The sequence below is a fragment of the Meles meles genome, chromosome 2 (genome assembly GCF_922984935.1).
Source record: "Meles meles chromosome 2, mMelMel3.1 paternal haplotype, whole genome shotgun sequence".
Lineage (NCBI taxonomy): Eukaryota > Metazoa > Chordata > Mammalia > Carnivora > Mustelidae > Meles > Meles meles.
Genome location: NC_060067.1, coordinates 104,644,510 through 104,669,755, shown reverse-complemented (window position 1 = coordinate 104,669,755; position 25,246 = coordinate 104,644,510). Strand labels below are relative to the sequence as shown.

The 25,246-nt window shown below is 34.7% G+C and overlaps 1 protein-coding gene across 5 annotated transcripts; it reads right to left on the bottom strand.

The window, feature by feature from the left end:
• Nucleotides 1–1,362: 1,362 nt before the first annotated feature.
• Nucleotides 1,363–25,189, bottom strand: INTS12 (integrator complex subunit 12). 5 transcript variants are annotated; one of them, XM_045994804.1, is made up of 8 exons: nt 22,254–22,999; nt 19,505–19,669; nt 15,532–15,684; nt 13,618–13,805; nt 11,988–12,147; nt 7,245–7,391; nt 2,266–2,859; nt 1,363–2,084 (listed from the first exon to the last, which is right to left on the bottom strand). In XM_045994804.1, the coding sequence occupies exons 1-7, from the start codon at nt 22,281–22,283 to the stop codon at nt 2,275–2,277; spliced, it is 1,428 nt and encodes a 475-aa protein (XP_045850760.1). In that variant the 5' UTR covers nt 22,284–22,999; the 3' UTR covers nt 1,363–2,084; nt 2,266–2,274. The 5 variants fall into 5 exon arrangements, with proteins under 5 accessions (XP_045850760.1, XP_045850766.1, XP_045850768.1 ...); XM_045994810.1 differs by lacking the exon at nt 22,254–22,999 and adding an exon at nt 25,068–25,189 and having other exon boundaries at nt 1,363–2,859; XM_045994812.1 differs by lacking the exon at nt 22,254–22,999 and adding an exon at nt 25,002–25,103 and having other exon boundaries at nt 1,363–2,859.
• Between the last annotated feature and the right edge of the window lie 57 nt (nt 25,190–25,246).

Below are 25,246 nucleotides of genomic sequence, written 5' to 3'. Positions count from 1 at the left end.
GATGTAGGATTTGAGCTTACAATGCTAAAAGCCTACCTTGGCTCGCCTAATTATCTATTTGTTCACTGGCATAATAACACATTTATTGAGAGCTACAGTGGTAATACAATAGTGTGCAAATCAAACAAAATCCCTGCCCTCATACAACTTAAATTTTAGTGAGGAAAAAAACTATGCATAACAAAATAAATTAAGTGATAAATACTATTAATACTACTTTCATCACATGTTCAGTTAAAAAGCTTTGTAGTTCACTTACTGTAATTATGGAAAAATCAAGGTTTAAGATGTACCTGAAGATAAAGTCTAATACAAAAGTACATGTATAAAATACCAAACTGAATTATATACATTACTAGATAGATGTATACTTTCACATGTATGGATTCCAAATATATACTTATGCACACATATAATCTACACAAACGGCCATACTCAATGAAAGATAACTTCCTAAAAAGTCTTCTAACATCCTCTCTGAAGTACCGTAGAAATTAAAAGTTGCTTCTCTTCCCAACTCTATCCAGCACATATGTTCTGTGATGGGATGAAATTTTCCATCTCAAGGGCCAACATGCAAACTGTGCATTACTGCTTTAATTTCTCATAGGTTCTGAGGTCACATGAACTGTTAGTTCTTGAGCTGAGTTTGTATCAGATCATTTTGTCCAGTTTAGTCCAAACTGGTCCTGAACTATAAACAAATAATGATGCTTTTATGGGTTGTTTTGGTCTTTTGACCCTAAAGGGGATTTGAGGTTCATGCCAAATGATGTTTAATCAACAGTAATCTTTGTTTCTCAAAACAGAAACATCTGTAGGCAGATTTTAAACATGTAAATAGATGTTTACCCCCACATGCAAGTAATGGGATTATCTCGATCCTGCATTCTACTTTACTATGAATAATTTAGTATCATTAAGGGTAGTTTAAAATACTATCTTTCCTTAGAAAAAGAGCAAGTTTATTTAAAAAGCTTTATCTTCACAGAAATCTTTTACCAGTGTATTTTAGAAGACGTTAGAAAAATTTAGGGACTAAGGGAGAGGTTTTGCGATTAGAGATTTATAAAGATTCAGTAGCACACATCAAAGTGGAAGGAATAAGGCTGCTGCCCATAGTCCAATGAATATAAGAATTTTTTGGACTTCTAGTTTCTGGATGAAATGAGGTATTCATGAAGTACAAAATGGCTGTTGCATTTTGCCTGTGAGTACTAAATTGTTTCTCTGGTCCAAAAAGCTTCATATCTTCTGTCAGAAAATGTATGTAAAAACGGTAGGCTAATTTGTTATTACAAATAAGGCTATGACTCAGACCCCTCGCATTTTGTGATTTAACAATGCACACACACATACTTCAGAACAATTTCAAGATTTAATCATGATATTGGAGCTTCTTTTATACAAAGTTAACTAAAAATAAAACTGTAACACTTTTGGGCAGTAAAAATAAAGCAGCCCCTTTTTTCTTTCCATGATATAGAAGAAGTATGTAAACAACTGAGAAATTATCCATCCACAAAAATTCTTGGAAGGAGTCGTTTGCTCAAGAATTCTCAGGAATATAGATAACCACGATAAATCAAAATTCAACATTTATTGGTACATACAATGTGCATATATTAGACTGGCAATCCGAGGAAAAGCAGGCAATGGGAGAAAAGTACTGCATTATGGGAGTTCATAATCTATTGGAAGAGAGAGATCCCTAAATAACTGTTACGAAGTGATAAAAATAAAAGTAAAGATATAATACAGAAATATGAGAAATCAATTATATAAAATTCATTTTGAAAATGGGGAGATGAATATTTGCAGTGGAGAGGGAGAATCAATTGAAATGGGGCCAGGGACTAACACGGAATATCTGGAATATTGGGGGGAAAGGAGGAAACTTTATATTGGGTCATTTCTGCCACCTTGTAAGGCACCTTATTCAGCAGGATTAATTCTTGGGGCTTTGCTGGAAGATGAACTATTTCTTTTTTTAAAAATTCATGTATGCTACCAGTCTCTTGGGATTCCAGAAGTTCTCATCAAGAATTAATCATTTTAATCATTGTTTTCACATGCTAAGGAAACTGTTAAAATAAAAATGTTAAACAGATTTAAAATAGATTTCCAAATTTTGTTTAAAAACATTTAGCATTTGAAGGTAAGAAATAATAGAAATTTCATTGTGAAGATTTTTATTAAATTATAGTATATTACAGTTTATGTCCTAATAGTAAGATTTTAGGGTAATGTGATATAAAAACCTACTTGGCCACATTACTTCTTGAGTTTCTTCTGGGCAGCTTTCTTCTTGACCATCTGTAATCGCTTCATGGCATTGAGCTGTGATTCTTGTGAAGTTGGACCTTTAAGGGATGCTGAGGGAGAGCTGCTTGATTCTGAAGTGGTTTTGCTAGCGGTACTTCCACTAGGCCCTGATGTCCCACTATTTCCATTCCCACTGAGTTGGCTGGTGCTTCCTGGAACTAAACTACTTGGACTAGGAAGACCCACTTTGCTAACATTGTCACAACTAATGGAGCGACTAAGGCCAGTTTTGCCCAAAGTTAGAGGTGGAGGTGGTTTCAGTGGTACAGTGGGTGCAGTGTTGTTACTGGAACCTATTTTGGAACCTATTGCACCTTTAGATGATGTTGCCAGACCAGTTAAACCCACAGGCTTCTGAATAGGTGATGAGGTAGCAGGCTTCCCACTATTATTTTGGGTTGTTGAATTCACTTTTGCTGTTGATGGACCAGCAGAGGAAGTTTTAGCTGCAAAAGCTGCCCATCCAGTTAGGCCACTAGTTACTGAAGAGGAAACACTGGTACTAGAAGAATTTCCTGAAATAGCCGTGGATGTCTAAAAAAAATAAGATAAGCATTGTTTTAGAGCTAAATGTAATTAACAATATAATATCTTAAATATATAACAAGTTGAATTGTTGGATTTTTTATACAAAAGTAATGACTTGGGAAATTTAAATCATACCACCAAAATTAACTTCTTATGAAACTAATCTGAAAAAACACAAACAATAACACTTATCCATAGCTAATTGATGCTACTATTTCCAAAGCAGAAATTCTGAGATGTCATATTCTTGTTCCAATGATTCCAAAAAAGAAATGTATGAAATTTGTTTTTGGGAATTGCTTTTAGATTCAGTTACAAGCACTCTTAGAAAATCAGATTTAATACTTTAACTTGTTTTTCACCCAAAAAAGATATTACCTAGTTGAGTAAAGTACCTAATTGTTTATACCTTGCTCCAAATGGCTTGTGGATCATTTGAAAATAGAATCCACTCTTATTGGACAAAAATGCTTAAGCCCAGGACATTTAGAAGATGTCTGAGATAAACAGATTCATTGATTATTATTTATTGAGTGAATGAATGTGTCAGATCCTGAGTCCATTTTTTTTTTTAAGATTTTATTTATTTATTTGACAGAGATCACAAGTAGGCAAAGAAGCAGGCAGAGAGAGACAGGGGGAAGCAGGCTCCCTGCTGAGCAGACAGCCTGATGCGGGGCTCTATCCCAGGACCCCGGGATCATGACCTGAGCCACCCAGGTGCCCCTGAGTCCATTTTTTTTCAAAAAATATGTTCTAACCCCAATTTTGAGCAAATAGCTCCTGAACTGCAAAATATATACAAATGTACAATGTTAACTATTTGGAATTGTACAGCTCTGGTGATATTATTAAAAAGGTTTCATACCTTTTTTTTTCATAATTTATTTACGGTTTCCATGAAACTATCACCCAAGAGATCCTTGCTTTGTATAAAAGATTTTATCAATTGCCTCAAAAGCTACACAGAGACATTTTAAGTAGGCCTAACTCACTACCAGATGAATTTCTTAAAGATATAACACCTTAGTTTCTCTAACTTCTTTGGCCAGTCAAAAGCTAACAGTGACACCAATGTCATTGTACAAATAAATATTGCCCTTATTCACACGAGAACAATTTTTTTTTTAACCTTCACATTAGGTAAAATTGTGTTTTGTTACAATTAATTATAAACTGAACCTACCAGCACTCTTTCTACCTTTATATTCTTAAGATTCACAAAAGTGTTAAATTTACCTATAGGTAAAAGATTAAGTCTTACAAATAGCATTTTACTTAAAAATATGGTAATTACCATGCCTAAAACACATACAGTTGTACTTCAGACCTGAACTCTGGGAGAGTTGATAAATACATTGTTAATTCTTACAAAGTAGCCTTCAATACTGTCTGCATGTAAACACTTTAAAAATTTATTTTATTTTTAAAATATTGCATTTATTTATTTGAGAGAGCAAGAGTGAGAGAGATCACAGGGGGAAATGAAGAGGAAGCAGCAGACTCACCACTCAGCAGTGAGCCTGATGTGGGGCTTGGCTTGTGCCAGGACCCTGAGATCATGACCTGAGCTGAAGGCAGACACTTAACCAACTAACCACCCAGGTGCCCCTATTTATTTATTTAAGAGAGAGAGAGAGAGAGAGAGAGAAAGGGGGAGGGGAAGAGAAAGAGGGAGAAACTTCAAGCAGACTCCCTGCTAAGTGTGGAGCCCAAGGCAGGGCTTTATCTCAGGATCCTGACATCAGATTGACCAGAGCTGAAATCAAGAGTCTACAACTTTACCAACTGAGCCACCCAGGTGCCCCTGTGTGTAACATTTTTAACCAGTGTGAAAAGTAATCAGAATAGAGTGCTGAGATACTTATTTCATAAGAGGAAAAGTCCAAATTTTTGTTCACATACTCTGAAAAACAGAATTTTTTTTAATAGTAACATCAATTAGTAACTCTCTTATAAGGATATCCAGAGAAGATAAACCACAGATAAATTATACATTCCTAGAGGAATGCACACAGGTAATGAGAAAAAGTTAAAGGAAGCAAAAGGACAGAAGTGCAGTAAACTTGTTTTAGTTATGAAAGATATAATTTTTTTCCTTTTCCATTAAACATAAAACTGTCTGCCATATGGCTAAATGATCTTTCAACAAACTTCACAAACAAAAACCCATCTGAAGTAATTAAAAAGACCAATACTTAAGAAGTACAAACAGTTCTGTGTGTATAGCATTTTAGTTTAATGGCTTCCTGTTACTGGTATTGCTTTTTAACAAAATGACATATGGCTTATAATACTATTAGTACATGAAAAAGTAAAATAACACAAACCATGGAGACCAAGTAATCTCTCAGTATTTTAGTATAGATAATAAGTTTCTCAGCTATTTCTCAACATTTTTAAAAAATTTTATTTATTTATTTGAAAGAGAGAGAGATCACAAGTAGGCAGAAAGACAGGTGGCGGGGGAGGGGCAGGCTCCCTGTTAAGCAAAGAGCCAGATGCTGGGCTCAATCCCAGGACCCTGATCTCATGACCTGAGCTGAAGGCAAAATACTTAGCCAACTGACCTCCCAGGCACCCTACTTATCGATTTTTAACTATTAATATTTTCTTGCCCATTATCCTAGCTAGAAAGCCATTTGCTTTTTAATATGCAAAAGGAAACAAATTTTTTTCATAGTAGAAATGTATTCAACTTTCATCATAAAAACATCAAAACCTCTAAATCAGAATAAACATGACAGCTAAGGCCTTAACTCATTTTCCATACAATGGTTACATGTTGGATTTCTTAAAATTAACCTTTAGTAGTAACAAACTGGTATAAAAATCTACTTAAAAGTGATTTAAGTATAAAATACAGAAACTCTAATTACTTTCAATAAATTATTCTTCACTCTATTCCAACTCACTAAGTTTTGACAGGGCAAATATGGATATCCTTTGGATATTAACTCTTCCCTGGCAAATTAAGTTTAAAAAATGATCTGTGAATAAAATTATTAGTATCTTTCTCAGAGTACTTTACATTCATAACTTTTTTTTTTTTTTTAAGATTTATTTATTTGAGAGAGAGAGAGCAGGGGAGGTGCAGAGGGAGGGGGAGAGCGGGAATACAGATCACACCCCCACTGAGCGTGGAGCCTAATGCAGGACTCATTCCCATGGCCCTGAGAGATCAGGACCTGAGTCAAATTAAAAGTAAGATCTTCAGGGGCGCTTGGGTGGCTCAGTGGGTTAAGCCTCTGCCTTCAGCTCAGGTCATGATCTCAGGGTCCTGGGATCGAGCCCCGTATCGGGCTCTCTGCTTGGCAGGGAGCCTGCTTCCTCCCCTCTCTGGCTGCTGCTCTGCCTACTTGTAATCTCTCTCTCTCTCTCTGTAAAAAAAAGAAAAAAAAAAAAAAAGTAAGATCTTTAACTAACTAGGCCACCCAGGCACTCCTTGACATTCATATTCTTAATTGTCACACCAAGGTTCTTGAACTTAGCTACTTATAGTCACTAGGACAGTGTAATATCTGGAATTTTCTGGGAACAACCTTTGAGAATTTGGGACTAATATTTTTCTCCCATCTTTAGTACTCTGCTTAAAACTGGAATGTATAACTCATTAAAATATTGTTTTTGTTATAAAGTAAGGTTAGAAAAATATTTTATTCCATGATATCAAAATAGATAATGTAATTATCTATTAATTACATTAATAATAATTAATGTAATATGTAGTATTACATAATACTGTAGTATGATTATTTATTGATCATAATTATATTTAATATATAATTATGTATTATATAATTATATAATAATAATTATTATATAATAATTAATATATGTAGTTAATAATAATGTAGTATGATTTCAAGGATGCAAACCTAAGAATGAGAAAGGTGACACTTTCACTAGATAATCTGGTCCCTTTGTATAAGGAGTAGGTACATTGAAAGTTCATGATGATGATGGAAAAAAATAAGACAAAAGAAGAAAACTTCTTCAATAGCCAATAAGCAGGGAGAAAAAAAATGCTACAAGGTCACTCTGCACAACTAATGTGAGGAGCAAAATTGCTGCTACTGAGGGCAGAAGTATTTAGAATTTAAACAAAATTCCTGTTTGGAGATAAATGTCTGACTACATAGAAATGGTAAAGAATACCACTTTGGAATGCTTATAGATCTTTCCTAATGGTGATAAAAAGAGAAACAGAGTTAGATATTAAATAATTATATAAATGTTCCCTTTCTACCTAATAGTAATAGTAATGCAGTCTTTTTCCAACATATTGCCATTTATTATATAAAGTTACTCATCAATATTTTTTTCAAGGAAGTATTTTTGAGTCAACTAAATTAAAATTCAATCTTAGATAAAAATGGAATGTACTGTACCTTGACCTCTGTTCTTTTAAATGCTAGAAAAGCCGTCTCTTGTTTGAGTTTAGTTTCTGGTTTCTTAACCAGTGGATCTTTGACAGCTGGAGCTACAGAAACAACTGTGGGGGCTGGTTTCTGTGGTGGTTTCTGAGTTTTTTGAGCCTGTAAAAATCAGAGAATTAAATTAGACACAAAATCTTAAAGGAATGCATAAAAAAAGACAATAAAAATCTGTCTCAGGACTCTTCATTGAATTGAAATACAGTTAAACATTTAAAAAATATTGTGGTAACACTGAAAATATAGATTCTTGAACAAATTATTTTTATCATCATCCTATGAATGTTTTACAGATTTTATTCATTTCTAAACAGTAAAGATAATATTAAGCTTTAGAAATCATGCAGATTAGTTTGATTAAATACCATTTTAATAAGACAAACAAAATTATTTCTTTAAAAAAAGGAAAATCACAAATTACTTGTAACCAGTAAGCTTCACTTGTAATGAGTCCATATATTTATTATGGTTAGTTAAAGACTTAAAAGAGTTTTTTCCCTGATGTTCAGGTACAAATCTCTAAGTAACAGGGTGAGTTTAAAGGTAGTTCAGATCAATCAAATGATCTCAAATACCGAATGTAGCTAAATAACTGTTGATGACAAATGATGTATCTTTTTGAGGTTTTTTTTTCACACTGAAGAAGCAGGCATGCTAAACTTTTTGACAAAGTCCACAAATACAATTTTCTATGTTATTAAAGAAGAATCTGTATCCACTGTTCCTTTATAAGCATTTTCAGTTTTATTTTGACCAATAATTGAGTTTTTTCTTTATTTTATAACTTTGTATTCTCTTCTGAACTCTAATCATTTTTCAGATTATTAGTGTTTTCCAGGTAAATAATCATAACTATATAAACAGTATAGTGCTGTGTTTGAAAGCACAGTTTTTAGAGTTAAACAGAAATAGGATTAAAACCCAGCTCAGCTTCTTCCTTAGCTATGTTACCACAGGTAAAATATGTAAATCTCTAAAATCATCACTTTCTTCACCTGCAAAATGAGGATAAGACTACCTACTTCTAAGGTGGTTTATGAGGATGAATTATGACTACCTAAATGTCTAACACAATGTCTGGCACATGTGAGTGTTGACAGTAATAGTTTTTATTTATTCATCATCATTTATATAGGATAAGAAAACTGAATCTGGAAGAATCCAAGCATACTGGATGGGGAAAGGTGCTCCCAGCCAGTCCGCAGTCTTAGTAAGACCATGCAGGACTTTAGCAGGAAATTTATTAATAATCTGTTCCTATTTCTGGAAATTTCAATGCAGTCTTTTTGTCTGGACTTTCTTGTGTACTCTTCTTGTGCTATGGTTTGCTATACTATATAATTTTGGTCCTTACGTTTCAATTCAATGCATTTTTTTATATTACATGTTTTCTGTATGAAAGTATACCTACTTCCAAACATTACTTATAAAGAGACATTCAGATCAAGAATATTATTAAGGTTGCTAGAAGATTACCCTTGGTAAAATATCTCTTACCAGCAGGGAAGGAGGACCATCTTATTTTCTATTGCAAAACCGCATTATGAAAATGTAGCCCTCATAGTAAATCAGAAATATATAGTATTCCATAACCATGGCTTTCGATCTTACACTTCCTTCAACCCACATCTATTTCAGAGGTTAGACTCTGAAGACTGGCTTAACTTACATGGCATTAGTAGATTCCTTACAACAAAGCCAAGAAAGGGCCTTTGCCTAAAAGATCACATTTGGATGTTTTGCTTCTTCTACACCACCTAGCCATCTTATGAGTTGAGTGAGAAATACCAAGAGTCCTTGGTCTTTTGCTGGTAATACTAGTTTTGGGAACTAGGATATTAACCCTGACTTGGTGCTGCCCAACAAAGGTATATAATTTTTCACTGGGTGAGTACTTCACACATTGAAGAATGTATGAAATCTCCCACTCAGGGCAGTAATGCCAGTATGACAGCGATCAAAAAATACCACATATTTCTAAATGCTGCAGGGTAGGTATGTTATTAGCTTAGATTGAAAACCACTGCAATAAGTTATAGGAGTCTCTGACTTAGGGCTGGGGCAAAACCCATTACCTGGTAAAGAGAACACTATAGAACTGAAGAATGATCCTGGAGCCTGCCACACACTATCACCACATTCTTAACTAGGTCTTCCTATAATAATATATAATATGTGTACGTTAGAATCTGCCCTACTTGGCCAAATTAGTGTCGGGAGAATGGGGATATAAGATGCTATTTATAGTATCTCTGAGATACCTTGGAGCAATAACCAATGCATATACACTGAAAGCAACTGTAGTAGTACCTATACTATTTCCAAATTCCTTTCTCTCATTAAACTTTGTGTTTATTGGATCCTGATCTTTAGGCTCACTTCAGATCTTGACTTTTGATATTTCTCTGAATCTAGTCTTGGCGAATTCTACTCATGTTTTAACATTAATCATGGCTCTCCATTCAGTACTTTCGATTCTTAGACATATAAACTGAACTTATTGACTATTTTTGGTACTAATCCATATTTCCTCCACATTACATTACAGAAAACAACAGAAAGCAGGATGTGTCCAGTTCTGAGCTCTGCTCTAGTGCTATGCCAATCAATGAGACATGGTCTTACTGATAAATGAATTACACATTTAATTTGTAAAGCAGATGAAGAAAAGATACTGCAGATGAAGAAAAGCTGAGAAGCAGGACATATGGGAACAGGAAAGTTCATCACATATTCAGGAAATGATACACCTAGCCTAACATGGCCAGAGTGTATGAGTGTATAAGGTAAAGTGATGAGAGACATGAATACAAAGACAGACTTGGATCAAGAGAGAAGGTCCGTATAATCACCGTAATGAGTATAACCTCATTATGTAAGTAATGGAGAGCCATTGGGCATATTTAGGCAGATAACATTAGATCAAAAATTTAAAAGAACAACTCTAATTTTTTTTATTGAAGTGAGTAAAGTGCACTGAAAGGAAGCAAGGAGATGACCTTTTTTTTTTTGGTAATAGTTTTGGAGCCCAACATGGGGCTTAAACTCACAATCCTGAAATCAAGATTTGAGCTAAGGTCAAGAGTTGGATGTTTAAACAACTGAACCACCCAGGCACCCCAGAAACAAGGAGAATTCTTAAGGGGTTAAAGCAATAGACAAGTAGTGGGACAGGATAGTAAGGGCAAAATGAACGGATTTAAGAAATGAAGAAGAGGCACAACTAGCAAATTTGGCCAACAAAGGGATATAGAATTAGGAGAGGCATCAAGGATAATGTTTTCTAGTTCAGACAACTGGGCAAAAAACTGAGTGGAGAAGAAGAAAATTTTAATTTTAAAGATATTGAACTTAAAGTTACTGTAAGATATCTGGCCAGCTGCCAAAGTTCGTTCCTGAAAGAGGGCTAGAACTACAAACAGATTTGGTATATACTGTCACAAAAAAAGGAGGAGAAAACATTTCGAAGAGAACAGTGCTTCCTTTATTCTGACTTACAATAAAATAACAATAAAAAATCTTTGAAGATATACTAAAGAAAGACCGATTGTGGTCACAAATTACTTAGTTTTATTATTATCAATTCTTAGTGACTACTTCTATTAATGCCCTGGAATGTACTATACTGCTCACCCATAATCATTTGATTGAGGTCCTGGAAGACTAGTTTCAATAATAAACTAAATAAAAATCAAACTAAGCAGAAAAAATTATATCTTACCATAGAAATTCCCTGTTACAAACTGAAAATATACATACTACTGAAATTTCACTAATTTTCAAAGTAATAAAAACATTTCCTATTTCTGATTTAACTGATTGAGAAGTAAAATAGGTACCTTGAATTTTTACTTTTAACTATGTACTTCTGCCTTTAAAAAGATATATTTGGCCAAAAAAGTCTATGTAGAAATTTATTTGGTTAACAGATGTGAAAACGCTTATCTAAGGCAGGGGATGAAGGAGAGGAGAAGCAGGTAAGTCACTAAAGTAAATAACAATTTCTTGATTTCTTCAAAGGAAAATGATCAAGTTTATTTATCTGCTTTTTAAATAAATAGAAATTACAAAAACTATCCAATATAACAAGTGAAAACACATTTCAGTATGATGTTAAAGGCAGTTATATTAGCAAGCCATAAACAGAGAAAGTACGTTAGGAAAATGAGATTAATGGTCACTTGAAGACAATGAGAAGGACAGACTGATGAACTGAGAAACACAGATGGAAAGACAGACATGCATATGCAAATAATGCTTCTGTACATAGTTTGTGAGTTTAATGGTTTAAGCCCACCCAGGAATGGACATTTTCAGTATGTCCTTACCAGACTCACCAAAGACTAGGGCTTTGTATCTCACCATTTCCCACACTATTTTATAGTATTTCTAAATGTTTGTATATACAGTGACATACTGTATTTCAAGAATGTTCATATTTTGTGGGTCTCTAATCCTGTTTATCTATATTAGAATAAGCTAAAAGCTCAACAGAAAAAAATGGATATAATATGGTGCTTTCTTCAGGCACAGATACATAAATCATACATGTACATTATAAATACAAACATTTAAATAATCAGTATATGTATTTTTTCAATAACTTAAATATTCAAATTTTATTTTGAAGAGCACCTATCAACAACAACAAAAAAATGATAGAGACTATTTAAAAATAGAGAAAAAAAAAATTCCTACCATTCTTTTCATTTGTCTGGTACATCGAGCACAGTACCACACCAGACGAGGGTCATTCACTTCCTTGTCTGTCACCTGGGGCTTATGGCAATCTTGGTGGTAGAGATTATGGCACTCCTGACATTCTACTAATTGATTACCGGATGCCACCGTCATTTGCCTAAGGAAAAATACCATTAAACATTGCACTTATTTGAATGCAACAATTTAAAGCCACTTTAGGGTTGTTTTGGTAAGTGTGATATATAAAAGAGGGAAACACTCCAAACAACCAAACAGCAAAATAACAAACTCAAGCATGCAGCCTGCACGAGCATTCCACGCTTAAACACAAATGCATGTAAGGTACCCTAGTAACTGAATTTAGCTATATTCTCCTAGTCAGTTCTCATTATAATTTTTTTCTTTCTCCCAAGAAGGGAGACTCTGACTCCCTTAGTTCCAACAGTCTCATAACATTTTCTCTATACTTCTATTTAATTCCTTTATATGCATTACCTACATGTTATTGTCTTCTTCATTAATATATAAGTTCATTAAAATAAGTTGCCTGTATATTTAAATTGACTTATGCATGAAGGTGGAAACAGGACCTAATTATCTACAATGTTTAGCATATTACTGTCCAGATAAGTTGTTCAATAAATACATGTGTTATCAACTGAATAGAATGTAGCAAATTGTATATCAAGAAAATATAAATTCAAAAAGCAATCACCACAGCCTTAGACTATCCTACGTCTCCAAATGGAAGGTTAAAGTTACTAGTTCTCTCTCCATTATTACTTTACCATTATTTCTTATTTAAAAATTATAAAATTCATGGTAGATAAAGGTTGAAGTAAGTATATGTGAAAACAGTGAAGCTGTAACAAATGATCCTATTCAGAAGTACATTAATTCATTCTCTGTAAAGTTCACAAAAGCTTATCGTTACTTAATCAGTCCTAATGCACTAGAATCTAACATTTCCATGAAGAAAACAGCAACAAAGATGGTAATCTTTTCTGTTGCGCTAGGCAGTACAAGTCATAAACAATTAAAAATTTAGACCCTTCCATCAAGCAGTCTAAAATTCAGTTTTCTTTTATTTTTATAATGCATCTTCTAATAGGCAAAATTATCCATGTTTTATAATTATGTATCCACATTTCAAAACAACACTCAGAATAACCTACACAATCCTTTGATTTCTTTTCCATTATTTGTAGGAAAAGATGTAAGGGTATTTAGAAAATTATGTGTAACATTCTACTTTATAAGTACTATCAACAATTCAAAGGAAACAAAAAGCAACACAGACTTCTTAAAAAGAACCAAATTAGTCTGAACAGGTTCTTCTTCACTAAAGAATAAAGCAATAATAATTTTCCTCTAGAACCCAGAAAACGTTACTATGACATAACAGATTAAAGATGCCACAGTGAGGAAGATAAAATATTTGACAATTTTTAAGATGTTAAATTGTTATATGGGTATCTCATAGAGAATAGTCTACTTATCTCTTACCCACTTCCAAATTGTGAAAACAAAATATAAACACCCAAAAATTGGTGTTTTTTTTTTTTTTCCTTTTGTTTGCTCTCTTTACAAGAACAAAATAATCTTTCCACAGAAAGGTACAACTTACCTACAAACAACACAGGCCAATCCCATCTCCATGGCAAAATCATCAGCACTAGTCTCCTCAAAACTGGAAAGGTCAGTCATGGCTAAATCCTTGCTAGTTTGGACGGTAATGGGAGAGGACCGTGTCTCTGGTTTCTCCAATCTAGGTTTCTTTGGAATATCAACTACTTCTGTGATGTCTGATTTCATCTATAATAAGCAGACAATCACAAAGTAACATGTCAGAATAAACCTTAAATCATGGAGAGATGGATACAATGGACACTTGCAAAGACCAAGTCCACCTGACAGATATTTTGCCATTTTAGGGACAGTTATAAACACTAAAGATCTGTAGATTTATAATAAATTCATAATCAATACATTACAAGAAAACAGCAAGGTAGAAATTTAAAACATCAGAACATTTTTACATGTATCTGTATCTGTCTTTGTATTCTTTTATCCATTAAAGAATTCTGATTCAATGCACTTACTTATACGGCCTTTTGTTTCCCAATCAGATGCTGTGAAATGAGAAGCCACAGCAATAAAAAGGCTATTTTTAAGGCTACTTTTTATCTTAAATATTTTAAATTATAAACTACTATTATTTAGGATGCCTGGGTGGCTCAGTTGGTTTAGCATCTACCTTTGGCTCAGGTCATAATCCCAGCTTCTGGGATCAAGTCGACATGGGGCTCCCTGCTCAGTGGGGATTCTGCCTCTTCCTCTCACCTCAGCCCTTCCCATGCACTTGTGTTTTTTCTCTCTCTCTAATAAATAAAATCTTAAATTACTGATATTTGAAATATATTGAAAATAAGTAAGTAACAAACCATTGCCCAGTCATCCAGACACTGCCATATTTGCTTCAAAGCAAATTCTGGCTCCTCTCTTTAAGATATGTGTTATAGACATACCTGTCAAATTGGCAACAATTAAAAAGTCTGATAAGACATGGAGGATTTTCAATTCTTATACTTTATTGGCGAGAGTACAAATTTAGTATATGCACTTTGGATAGTAATTTGCCAATGTCTAGTAATATTGAAGATGTACCTATCCTGTTACATCTACTTATAGATATACCTCCTATAGAAACTATCATCATGTGCACAAATTTACCTTTGAAGCTGCTTGCTAACGCTCCATTGTAATAGAAAAAAGAAGAAATAAGCTAACTGCTCACTAGTAGGGGAATAGATAAACTGACTTATTTACTGAGTAACTATTATATGGTGTTGAAAGCAATGTTCCATCATTGTTATCAACACAGGTGAATTTCAAAAGCACATTTCTTGAGAGATGAAAAAGTACGTTGCCAAAAGATATACATGTACAGTGTGATACCATTTATAGAAACTTAGAAGTACAGAAAATACTATATTGTTTAAGAATAGCTAACATTTGGAGAAAGTATGAAAACATATGAGACTAAAATACTCCACCTTGAGGGCAGGAATTACTAAAGGTTTTTTAAATGTATTTTTTACTAAGTGCTAAAATCTTAATAACTATGTGCAAAAATCATTCAAAATAGGCAATCCAAGAATTATCTGTAGGTCTGTTAAGGTACATACCATCCTATAACAAATTTTATGTTTAGTCACTTACATCTTTATTCTCTTCTGTCTTTTCTTCTCAACAACTGTTCTATCTAGAATATTTAAGTTATGGATTAAAGTTTATACTTGAAATTAGTACACCCCCTAGGGTTCAAATATGTATTGATAATGACTTCAGTAAATGGTTAAAAAATGTAAATTTTACTCACTTTAAAAAAAATCAACATCAATATCTATAATTATCAAAGTATGTTTACTGAGAAATTATGTACTTTACCTACTATTATGTAAAAGAGTAAGAAACACTGTTTCTGCCTATAAGCGCAACTGATTTATTCTTTTTAAAGGTCGATTAAATTAATTCTTACTTTATCAGCTGGTCTCTTTTCAGCTTCCTTCTTTACTTTTTCAGTTGTGAGGGCCTTGCCATTACTATTGCCAGAAGGAAGACTGGATGATGTTTTGGGCTCTTGCTTAACAGAAATAGTTTTTGTGCTTGAAATTTTGGGTGGCTCCACATCCTAAAAGATAAAATAAAAAGATACTAATTAAATATTCTAACAAACTGTAAAAAGTAGATCATAAGTATAAACAAATTTTAGTTAAAAATTAAGGTATGTTTTGACCAATATAAAATCCATTTCTTTAAAAAGATTTATTGAGAAACAACTGATACAAAAACGTATCTATTAAAGTATAAACTGGTAATTTTCACATGAAACCATCACTATAATCAATATGAAGAACATATCCATCATCCCAAAGTTTTCCTGTGGCCCACTATAATTATCTTAGAGGTATACATCCTAGAGAAACTATGTCTCCCACCATCATCAGGCAACAACTGACCTGCTTTCTATAACTATTAATTAGTTTACATTTCCTAGAAATTTATATGAACAAAATCATATGGTATGTATTCTTTTTCTGCCTTCTTTCACTCAGCCTATTTATTTTGAAATTGACTCAGGCTGAGTATTCAACAGTTCATTCCTTATACTGCTGAATAATATTCTATTGACTAGATATACCATTGTTTATTCATTTATCTATCAGTAGATATTTGTTCAGAGTTTGGGGCTATTCCAAATAAAGCTATTATGACCCTTCATACACAACTCTTTGTGTGGACATTTACTTTCATTTCTCTAGAACTAATGTCTAGGAATAAAATGGCTGGATCACATAAGGCAGGTGTATGTTCAACTTTTTAAGAAACTACCAAACCATTTTCCAAAGTAGTATACCATTTTACATTTCCACAAGGAGTATATGAGAGTCCCAGCTCCTTCACATCCTCATCAACATTGGTATGGTTAATCTTTTAAATTTTAGACATTGTAATAGGTATATAGTATTATATCACTGTGGATTCAATTTCCATTTTCCTAATGTCTAACACTGTTGAACAGTTTTTCAAATGCTTATCTGCCATACATATGGCAAAGTGTTATATATGGCATATATATATATGCCATACATATGGCAAAGGAACACTGGTAAAGTGTTCCTTAAAATTTTTTGCCCTTTTTAAAAAATGGAGTTGTTCATTTTATCAGTGAGTCTAGAAAGTTCTTCACAGATTCTGGATACAAGTCCCTTATCAGATACTTGATTTGCAAATATTTTAGTCTCTGGCTCGTCTTTTCCTCCTTGTTTTATATTACCACTTTGCTGATATTTACACTTGCTATCTATTGCTAACAGTATAAAAAATTTATGTATACGATACCTCCTTGGAATCACCCTGCAAAAAAGAATTCCATTCTAAATAAACTAGGACATCTGAGTGCAGTCTACTTTTTTGTGATAATACATAAATGTATAAAAATACAAGCAAGAATGATATACATTAGCTTCAGAACAGTGGTAACCTCTGAGAAGGAAGAAATGTGGAAGGGATAAAGAAAAGGGCTTTAGACTTATTGATTTATTGTGCCACCCGTCTAGATCTAGAGGCCAAATATGGCCTATTGCCCATTTTTTTATAAAGTTACATTAGAACACAGCAATACTCTCACATTTATGTATGACCTGCGGCGCTTTCATGCTATCATGGCAGAATTAGATCATTGTGACAGACAATGTGGCCCCAAGAACCTAAAACATTTACTATTTGATACTTTACAGAAAGTTTGGTGACCACGGGTATAACCTTGGAAAAGTGATGGAAAAAATGTTGGTAATGGAGATTAAACTTAGAAGTGTACTATTTCTCTAACATAAAAAACTAAAAAACATAATCTTGCAGCATTTGAAAACTATTATCTAAGTCAACAAGAGTTACAAGTCATTGAAGAATGAGTTAAGTTCTAAGTTCATTATTTCTTTTTCTTCTCTTCCCTTTTTTTTTTTTTTTTTTAAATAAGCAGACTACATGCCCAGCATGGAGCCCAATATAAGGCTTGAACTCATGACCCTGAGATCAATACCTGAGCTGGTTCAAGAGCTGATCTTGATCAGTGCTTAACTGACTGAGTCACCCATGCGCCCCTAAGTTCATTATTTCACATTTGACTTATTTAATGATGTAAATGAAATATCAACCAATTTTTATGTTGATACTACATTTAGAGAGCCAGTTGTTAATGTTTGTAAGTATACCACTGCCTCCAGGTGATTTATTCTAGAGATGGAAATGAACAGCTAAAGGCTACAATTAAGTGCATCCATACTTTTTATATACCTAACAGAGTATATTCTCTGGGTTGATCAACAGAAGTAACTCCAGTTAGAAATCTAAGGGCAGGAGGCTTTTAATTGAAATAAATTTTTCCTGTACTTTAATAGATGAACTTCCTTCTGTTTTAGAATCTCAAAATACAGTACTGCTTCTTCAGTAATAACAAATTTTTCCTATTAGGATAATATCAATAGTCAGAGCAGAATAAACTTAATAGTGCATTCTGTAGAGTTGTATAATTTGGTCAGGTTGAACTCACTGAACCTACCAGAATGAGGATGGTAGAAGAAACAAGGACACACTGTCCCTACTATTTAAAACACAGTAAAAAGGCTTGAGAATATGAGAGTTGGTATTGAAAGAAGACTGGGGGCAAAATACTACTATTTACTTAAGCATTGGATCTGGGATTTGGCTGCTGAGTCTGGCATTTGGGCCTGACTTGAGTTTGAGAGTGTGGATTACACTGAGTGAGTGATATAGTTCTATCTTCCTTTAGTTTGCTGTCTAGGTTCAAAGACCTGGGTGACTTGGAGCTTCAGGGCTCTAGAGATTTAGAAAGGTTTGAAAGAATGTCATCAGCCACTACAGAATATAGTAAGAGTTGCCACTCATGAAAAGCCCATTATGTACCAGGTAGATACTACACTAGGTAACTTACATACTTTATTTTTGGTTAATTATCACAGTTTTGCAAGGTAATTTTTATTATACTAATTCTACTTTTACTAATAAAGAAATAGAAGCCAACTGAAATGAAGTTACTATGCACCTCAGTTTCCTTATTTTTTTTTTTAAAGATTTTATTTATTTATTGAGAGAGAGAAAATGAGCAGGGGAAGGGGCGGAGAGACAAGCAGACTCCCAGCTGAGCCTGGGGAACCCTGTGCTGGGCTTGATCCCAGAACCCTCAGATCATGACCTGAGCCAAAGTCAGACGCTTAATCAACTGAGCCATCTAGGCGCCCAGCAGTTTCCTTATTTTTAAATGAAAATAAATACTACCTCTTTCAAAGGACCATTATCACAATTAAAATTAATTATACACATATATCATGTAGAAAAGTACCCTAAACACAATAAATGTTCAGGATATACTATCTATTACCACACAATTAATAAGAGGCAAGCTGGGATTTAAAACAGGTTTGGTTCCAAAATATATATTCTTTTCACATAAAGTCGTTTGGCTGCTTTATTATTATCAAAGTTGGAGCCACATAGTTCTCATAGTTCATTCACACCTCCTTTTCCCCTTATTCTACCCATATTCAATCCACTTTACTGCAAAATCTGTCCTTTTACTTCATGATTTTTGGCCCATAAAACATTAGAGAATAATTACAAGTTATGGTTTCATCCAGAAGCTTAAAAAATATTTTGCTCATAAAGAATTAGAAATTAAATCATATATAAGTGGGTTTCTCTACAAATAAAGTAGTAGAATATCCCTCCCATCCAGCTAACTTTTCTATGTAATATAACAGTTCTCTGAAAGCATGATGGAAGAAAAGAACACTAAAAAATATAATTTCTTTAGGCCTCAAGGAAAGATTATTATGGCAGAGAGACTATTTTGAGATGGTCTAAATATTAACACTGTTCTACTACAGGCCTTACAAAACTCCGTCCCCCAAGCTTTTTATTCACATAGGTACCTTCTGAGATGGACGGTAACTTGAATCAATGCCCCGAGCCAAAGATTCATCAAGTAGTGCCTTTAGCTTTTCTGCAGAATCCTTACTCTTCGAATGTAAGAAGCCTAGTGCTTTCAAAAAAATGGGATCAAGTTCCAAGTTCACAGTAGCAGCCATTGCAAACACCTAAAGAAAAAAGAAGGGGGGGTGTTAACTTAGAGACAATGAACAGTTATCTATGTTAAAGTTTATTTATTTTATTCTTTTGTTTATAATGGGTAATACTGTGCCCATGATACAAAATCTGAAAGTCTAAAAGGTTATTACAAAAAAAGTCAATTTCTTTGTTATCCTTACCAAATTCTTTTCACCTGAAGCAAGAACATTCTCAGTTTTGTATGTATCTATATCCAGGGCTAAATTTTAAATCCAGATAAGCTCCTCCCTGCCACAGAGCCCCTTCCTAACTCTGTTTTAAAATATACACTAAGAGTTCAGTGTACAAGAATTTGATGTGTTTAGCTCAGATTTACTATATATCAAAATTTCTTCTCTCAAACCTTATTTCCAGTGCCAAAAAAAAAAAAAAAAAAAAAAAAAATTGGGGGGGTATGTGTCACAGGAGGGCGATGTTTAGAGGAAGCCTTAAGTGATGAGCTATAAAGGTGTTGCAGCTTTTGACGCTGCAGCTTTTACCTCAATTATATTTTCTTTTTATCTTCTTAGTCCTCAGCTCCAATGTTGAATGCTTCAGAAAACATACTACTGATAATCTTATTGAATCACATTTAGATTGTGGTATCTCATGCATTAATTTATTTTTAAAAAAGCAAAGTCTCTAAGGAATGGTGCCATAGTTACTACAAAAAATATAGATAGATAGATAGATAAATCTATCTATCTATATATATATATATCCCAAAGGGCCTATGAGAATGCTCTGTGTCATTAGGAGCTTAAAATATACTGAAGATGTACATCAAAGGCTTATGAAATTCCAAACATTAAAAAGTTTTGTTTTCAGCTAATACCAATCCTATCATGTGGTTCTACTTCTTGTGTCACTTTTTCAAATTCTTCTCCAGGCAAGGTATTATTAAAATAAAAGTGTATACTTTATGTTCAATCCTTTGATCAATATTATAGAGCTTGAAGTTGTCTTCTACCCTTGAGGTTAATATTGTAATAATGCAACACACTTGCACTGTTAGAGTTAAGGATCTGTCAGCAATTCCACAGTAATCTCTCATTTTCAGGGGTTTATAAAATCATTAAAACTTGCTGTAGGTTGAATCTTGGCATATGAAAGTTCAGACTGAAATGAATTTTGTTTGTTCCTTACCTATCTACTTCTCCCCAATCCTCCTCCAACTTTGACAGGATACAAACACACACACACACACACACACACACACACACCCTTAGGCCATTTTTTCCTAAGTTTTCAAGAAAATATTAGATACTTATCTGACAGCCTCAGAATTATTGTCAAATTCTACACTCTACTAAATATCTGAATCACTCGTGAATCCAAAAGTCAGTACTAATAGGAAAATAACCTACCTCAAACAGCTGTATTAGCAATTTAATGAAAATTGAGAAGCAACCCCTGTCATTTTTTAAGATGGTATTATTTCATACATCATCTATATAGATGATAAGGTACAGAAAGTTCAAATTTACTCACGGTATAGGCTGGTCACTATACATATTCTCAGGAGAAAACAGTTCCTCATTGAAATGTCCACAATAATTGAACTGAATTGTCCTGACTGCTCAAGGGGAATACAGCGCAATTGTTTTGTTGATGTAACTTTTTATAGCTAAACAGTGGAGTATTTACTCCTCCAAAACCATCTGTTCTTATGAGACTGACCAAAGGTTTAATACTGAAAAGAATCCTTTTAATATACTAGAAAAACCATTACTTGAAATTTCTATGCTGAAAATCAGAAGCAAATTATTCACTGTTATGTAATTCCATAATCACCAATAAAGTCTGCATTACAGATTAGGTGACAAGAGTCAACACCTAGATTATAAGACCAGGGAAGTCATGTTATCAATACCAACATTCCAACTGGAACCTTGGGAGTCAGTTCTTATACTATCCTGCAATTATAAAACTGAACAGGCTTTGTACCGACGCCCTATATTACTAACATGTCCCTCTAGCCCGGTGGTCTTCATAGCAGAATACAGGGGAAAAAAATGTAAGCATTTCTTTTTTTTATTAAAAAAATGCTATTAATATACAGAATGATAGCAGTGTATGCATATAATTGATAACGTATATGGAAGTATGCTCAATTTTACACTCATGAATAATGAGACAAATTTGGAGGCCACTGCTTTAGGCTATCTAGCAACTTCTAGTTTACCTTTCTTAATTATGCATACATCAAAGCTGCTCTAAAGTACAAATTACCTTTCCCTTGAAAAACCTTCCAGTACTTTCTTTCAGCTCAGCTCTTCTCTTTCCACACTAACTTCATTGCTAGTTGCCCATTGTCTTCTAGCCCCCACTCATTACCAATATATTCCCCTATGTTTTCTACTTTTTTTCTTAAGCACTCCTTGTATAGCTTCACCTTTTCTATTTCCCCCATGACACCACCTTTTCAGCACCATCTCCCATGTGGTGTTCCTTTCACTTCCCTATTCACAGAGCAAAGAGGTCTATGGAGATCTAATTCCATATTGCTGCTTTTGGAAAAACATTCCATGACCACCACTCATCAGCATCTTCTCTTGAAATCCACACCTGTACCTTCAAGGTTGCTAAAGTATGGAACCACATTCTTCTTTCTCCTCCTCCACACCTTCATCTTCGGCGATGCTAAAATTGCATCTGTATCAATGATCTCCAGCTTCCTGCACTTTTACTTAAATCTTCAACCTAAGGAGCTTCATTTTCAGCCACTGAAGCTTGAAACTAGCCATAACCATTCTACTTTTTGACTATAATATGCCATTATTCTGTCTATTCCACTGTTTTGACCCAGAAATGTCTTCAGGGTACCAGGTCAACCTTCCTTTGGGTTTTCTGTTTGTTTGGTTTTTGCCCCATTTCTTTCCTTCAATTCCACCTGCACTTTGAATTTATAGAAGCCTCCAATTCCTTGTTCCCTCTGCTTTCTCCATATTGGCACCTCCTTGCTCCAACTTTTTTCCCTCATCAAAGAGAAAACAGTAGATAGGCCCCACTCATAGTTATGTGTTTTATCCTTTATACTTTAGTTTTCTATCTTACTTTTCTTTATCACTTTTCTATTGCCTTCTCTGGTTTCTAGTCTCCTTTCTTACTGGCAAATGCAAACATAATAAAATTTATTTTTCATCTTTAGGTCCTTAAAGAGGTCAGCAACTAATTTATCAATTTATTGCTTCCAAAAATATTTTCCTGGAATTACACCAAATTATGTTACTTTTATACAATCCTTCCCTGTACATTTTAAAATCCATGATCAAAACAGACTGGAAAAGAGCCAAAAAGACTGGAAAAACCCTGTACGTTCTAAAATCCATGATCAAAACAGACTGGAAAAGAGCCTCTTATGAAGGATTCCAAAAAACAAAGTCCTAGGTGTGTTTATGTGTAGAGATAAAGAGAGATCGAGGTCCCTTTTCAACGAATGACACTCTCCACTAATCCAGTTTGGGCCTACATCCTCCCCTCACGGAGGCATCTCTTATTCCTTATTACCAAACAATCGGCAGGCTTTCACTATGGATTCTGACTCTGTAACATTTGTCACATTTGTTCCATTTTTCACTTCCACTGCTACTACTCAAACTCATGTCTTTATAAATTTTGTATTATAGAATAACCTAGTTATTCTCCTTGACTTCAACACTGTTGTCATATTAATATTCCCAAAACACATTTTTCTTTCTTTTTTCATTTTCTTGCTCAAAAAAACTTTCTACTCTCTTCGAAATAAAGCTGAATTTCTTCACCTACCATTTAAAAAGACTCCTTAACTGGCACAAAAATTTTAATTCTTCATATACAGATTTTCCTTACAGCAGAGACATTAGCTGGCTTTGACACTTCTACTTATTTTTCTCTCTGGGAGGCTTTTTACCCATTTTTAAATGTCCAAATTCTATGTTCAAATATTATTTCTCATGATGATTCTATTCACCAATGGTGTGTCCTTCTCCACCCCCAATACTACTAATAATCTCTCCCTCCTAGGATATCTCATATAGTGCTTTCTTGTGGTACTAGGACTTTCTACCTTGAACCATACCTTTTTCCCCCCCTAAAAGTGTTACATTCCCTATAAAACTCTGAGTATTTTAAGGAGGGGAGGGAGTCTGTATTTATCTTTTTGACTATCACTTTGCTACCTTGTGAAGTACCAATGGCTACAGAATCATCAGGGTTCAAAGTAAAGTATAATGATCTTTTTCCTCCTTCTACGTAATTCTAACCACTTACAAAGTCCCTTTGCAAAGAGCAATAAGAACAAAAGTCAAACCCAACTTCCCTGCACCTCTTGCCCCCCCCCACCTCAAACATGGAAAAAGCAACAGGAAAAGTAACACAAACAAAACCACCTCTTCCAATACTAGAGACCTGCACAATGTTCCTATCTGCAATACTCTCTTCCCAATCCTTTTCTTGGCTTAAATTAATCCCACTCGACTGTAGTAACTCCATGAGGGCAAGGACTTGTTTTATTTAGCTATAAATCTACTGTTTAAAATTTAGGCTCTCAAAAACACTGAATGAATGAACTAGGTTTTTTTAAAGTTTCACTTTCTAGGGCATCTGGGATGTCTCCAACGGAAACTGGATATTCATAATGCTTTGCCCTAGATCCCATTTCTCACCCTACATGCCAATCTTAGAAAAAGTCCAAAGTTGATCATCTGCATGTGCACAAACAAGATAAAGGAAACTGAACCTATTCACACTGAATGCAGTGTTAGGGCTGCCATCTCATAACGGCTCTAGAAAGCTTTGCCCTATGTCTTTGGAAGCTCTTGCAACCCCTTCGAATAAAAATCCTTTCAAAGATGCTGCGCATTTCCATCCTCTCCTGAATTCTTGGCCCTGGGTTACACTGAAATCTTAGGGATACGTCTGGAAACGCCGGGTAAGCAGAAGACTACGATTCCAATCAACCAAGTTGACAGAGAAGCTGAAAAGGGACAGCAGACGCTCCGAAAAGGATTGCCAATCCTTTGATCAAAACATGATACCGAAGGCCTAGCACGGGGTAAGGTCTTTAAGGAGGGACCCCGAGAGAAGGTAAGAGGCAGAAAGAGGGAGCTGCACGGAGAAGTCGCCAAAACCTTCCGAGAAGGGTCCGAGACAGAGTTCCAGGAGACTAGTCCCTGGGGCCGTGCCTCAGCCGACGAGCCCTAGCCCGAAACACCCTAGGAGGAAGCACAACCCTCGCTGAAGGGAGAGAGCGGTCAGCCTGGGGCGCGCGACCCCCCGCAAATTACGAGGTTTCCCCATTAGGAGCGAGGAAACTAAGACCCCACGCAACTACTCCCCCACCTCGCCTCGCGGAGGTCTCGAGCCTCCCAGAGGCGGCTGGGAGCCGGCTAGCTCGTCACAACTCACCGCTCCGCCCCGCAGCTCCGTCCGTTCCCGGAGGCCCTTCCGAACCGCTCCCGGAACTAGCCCTCTCCGAGGAAGGGGAAACAAAGGTTCCTGCAGCGGCGTGAAGAGGGGAAGTTTTTGGCTGTGCCACGGTAGGAAGTGACGTAACCGCCAGTTTCCGGTCCGCCGGATTATGAATG

Bases quoted from the DNA above. Each gene is read 5' to 3' on its own strand.
- INTS12 (XM_045994804.1), bottom strand. From the start codon at position 22,283: ATGTGGTTCCATACTTTAGCAACCTTGAAG. The intron at 19,670-22,253 runs GTACAGGTGTGG...TTTTTTCTTTAG, and splicing joins ATACTTTAGCAACCTTGAAG to GTGTTTGCAATGGCTGCTAC. The intron at 12,148-13,617 runs GTAAGTTGTACC...ATTTTTCCTTAG, and splicing joins TTGGCCTGTGTTGTTTGTAG to GCAAATGACGGTGGCATCCG.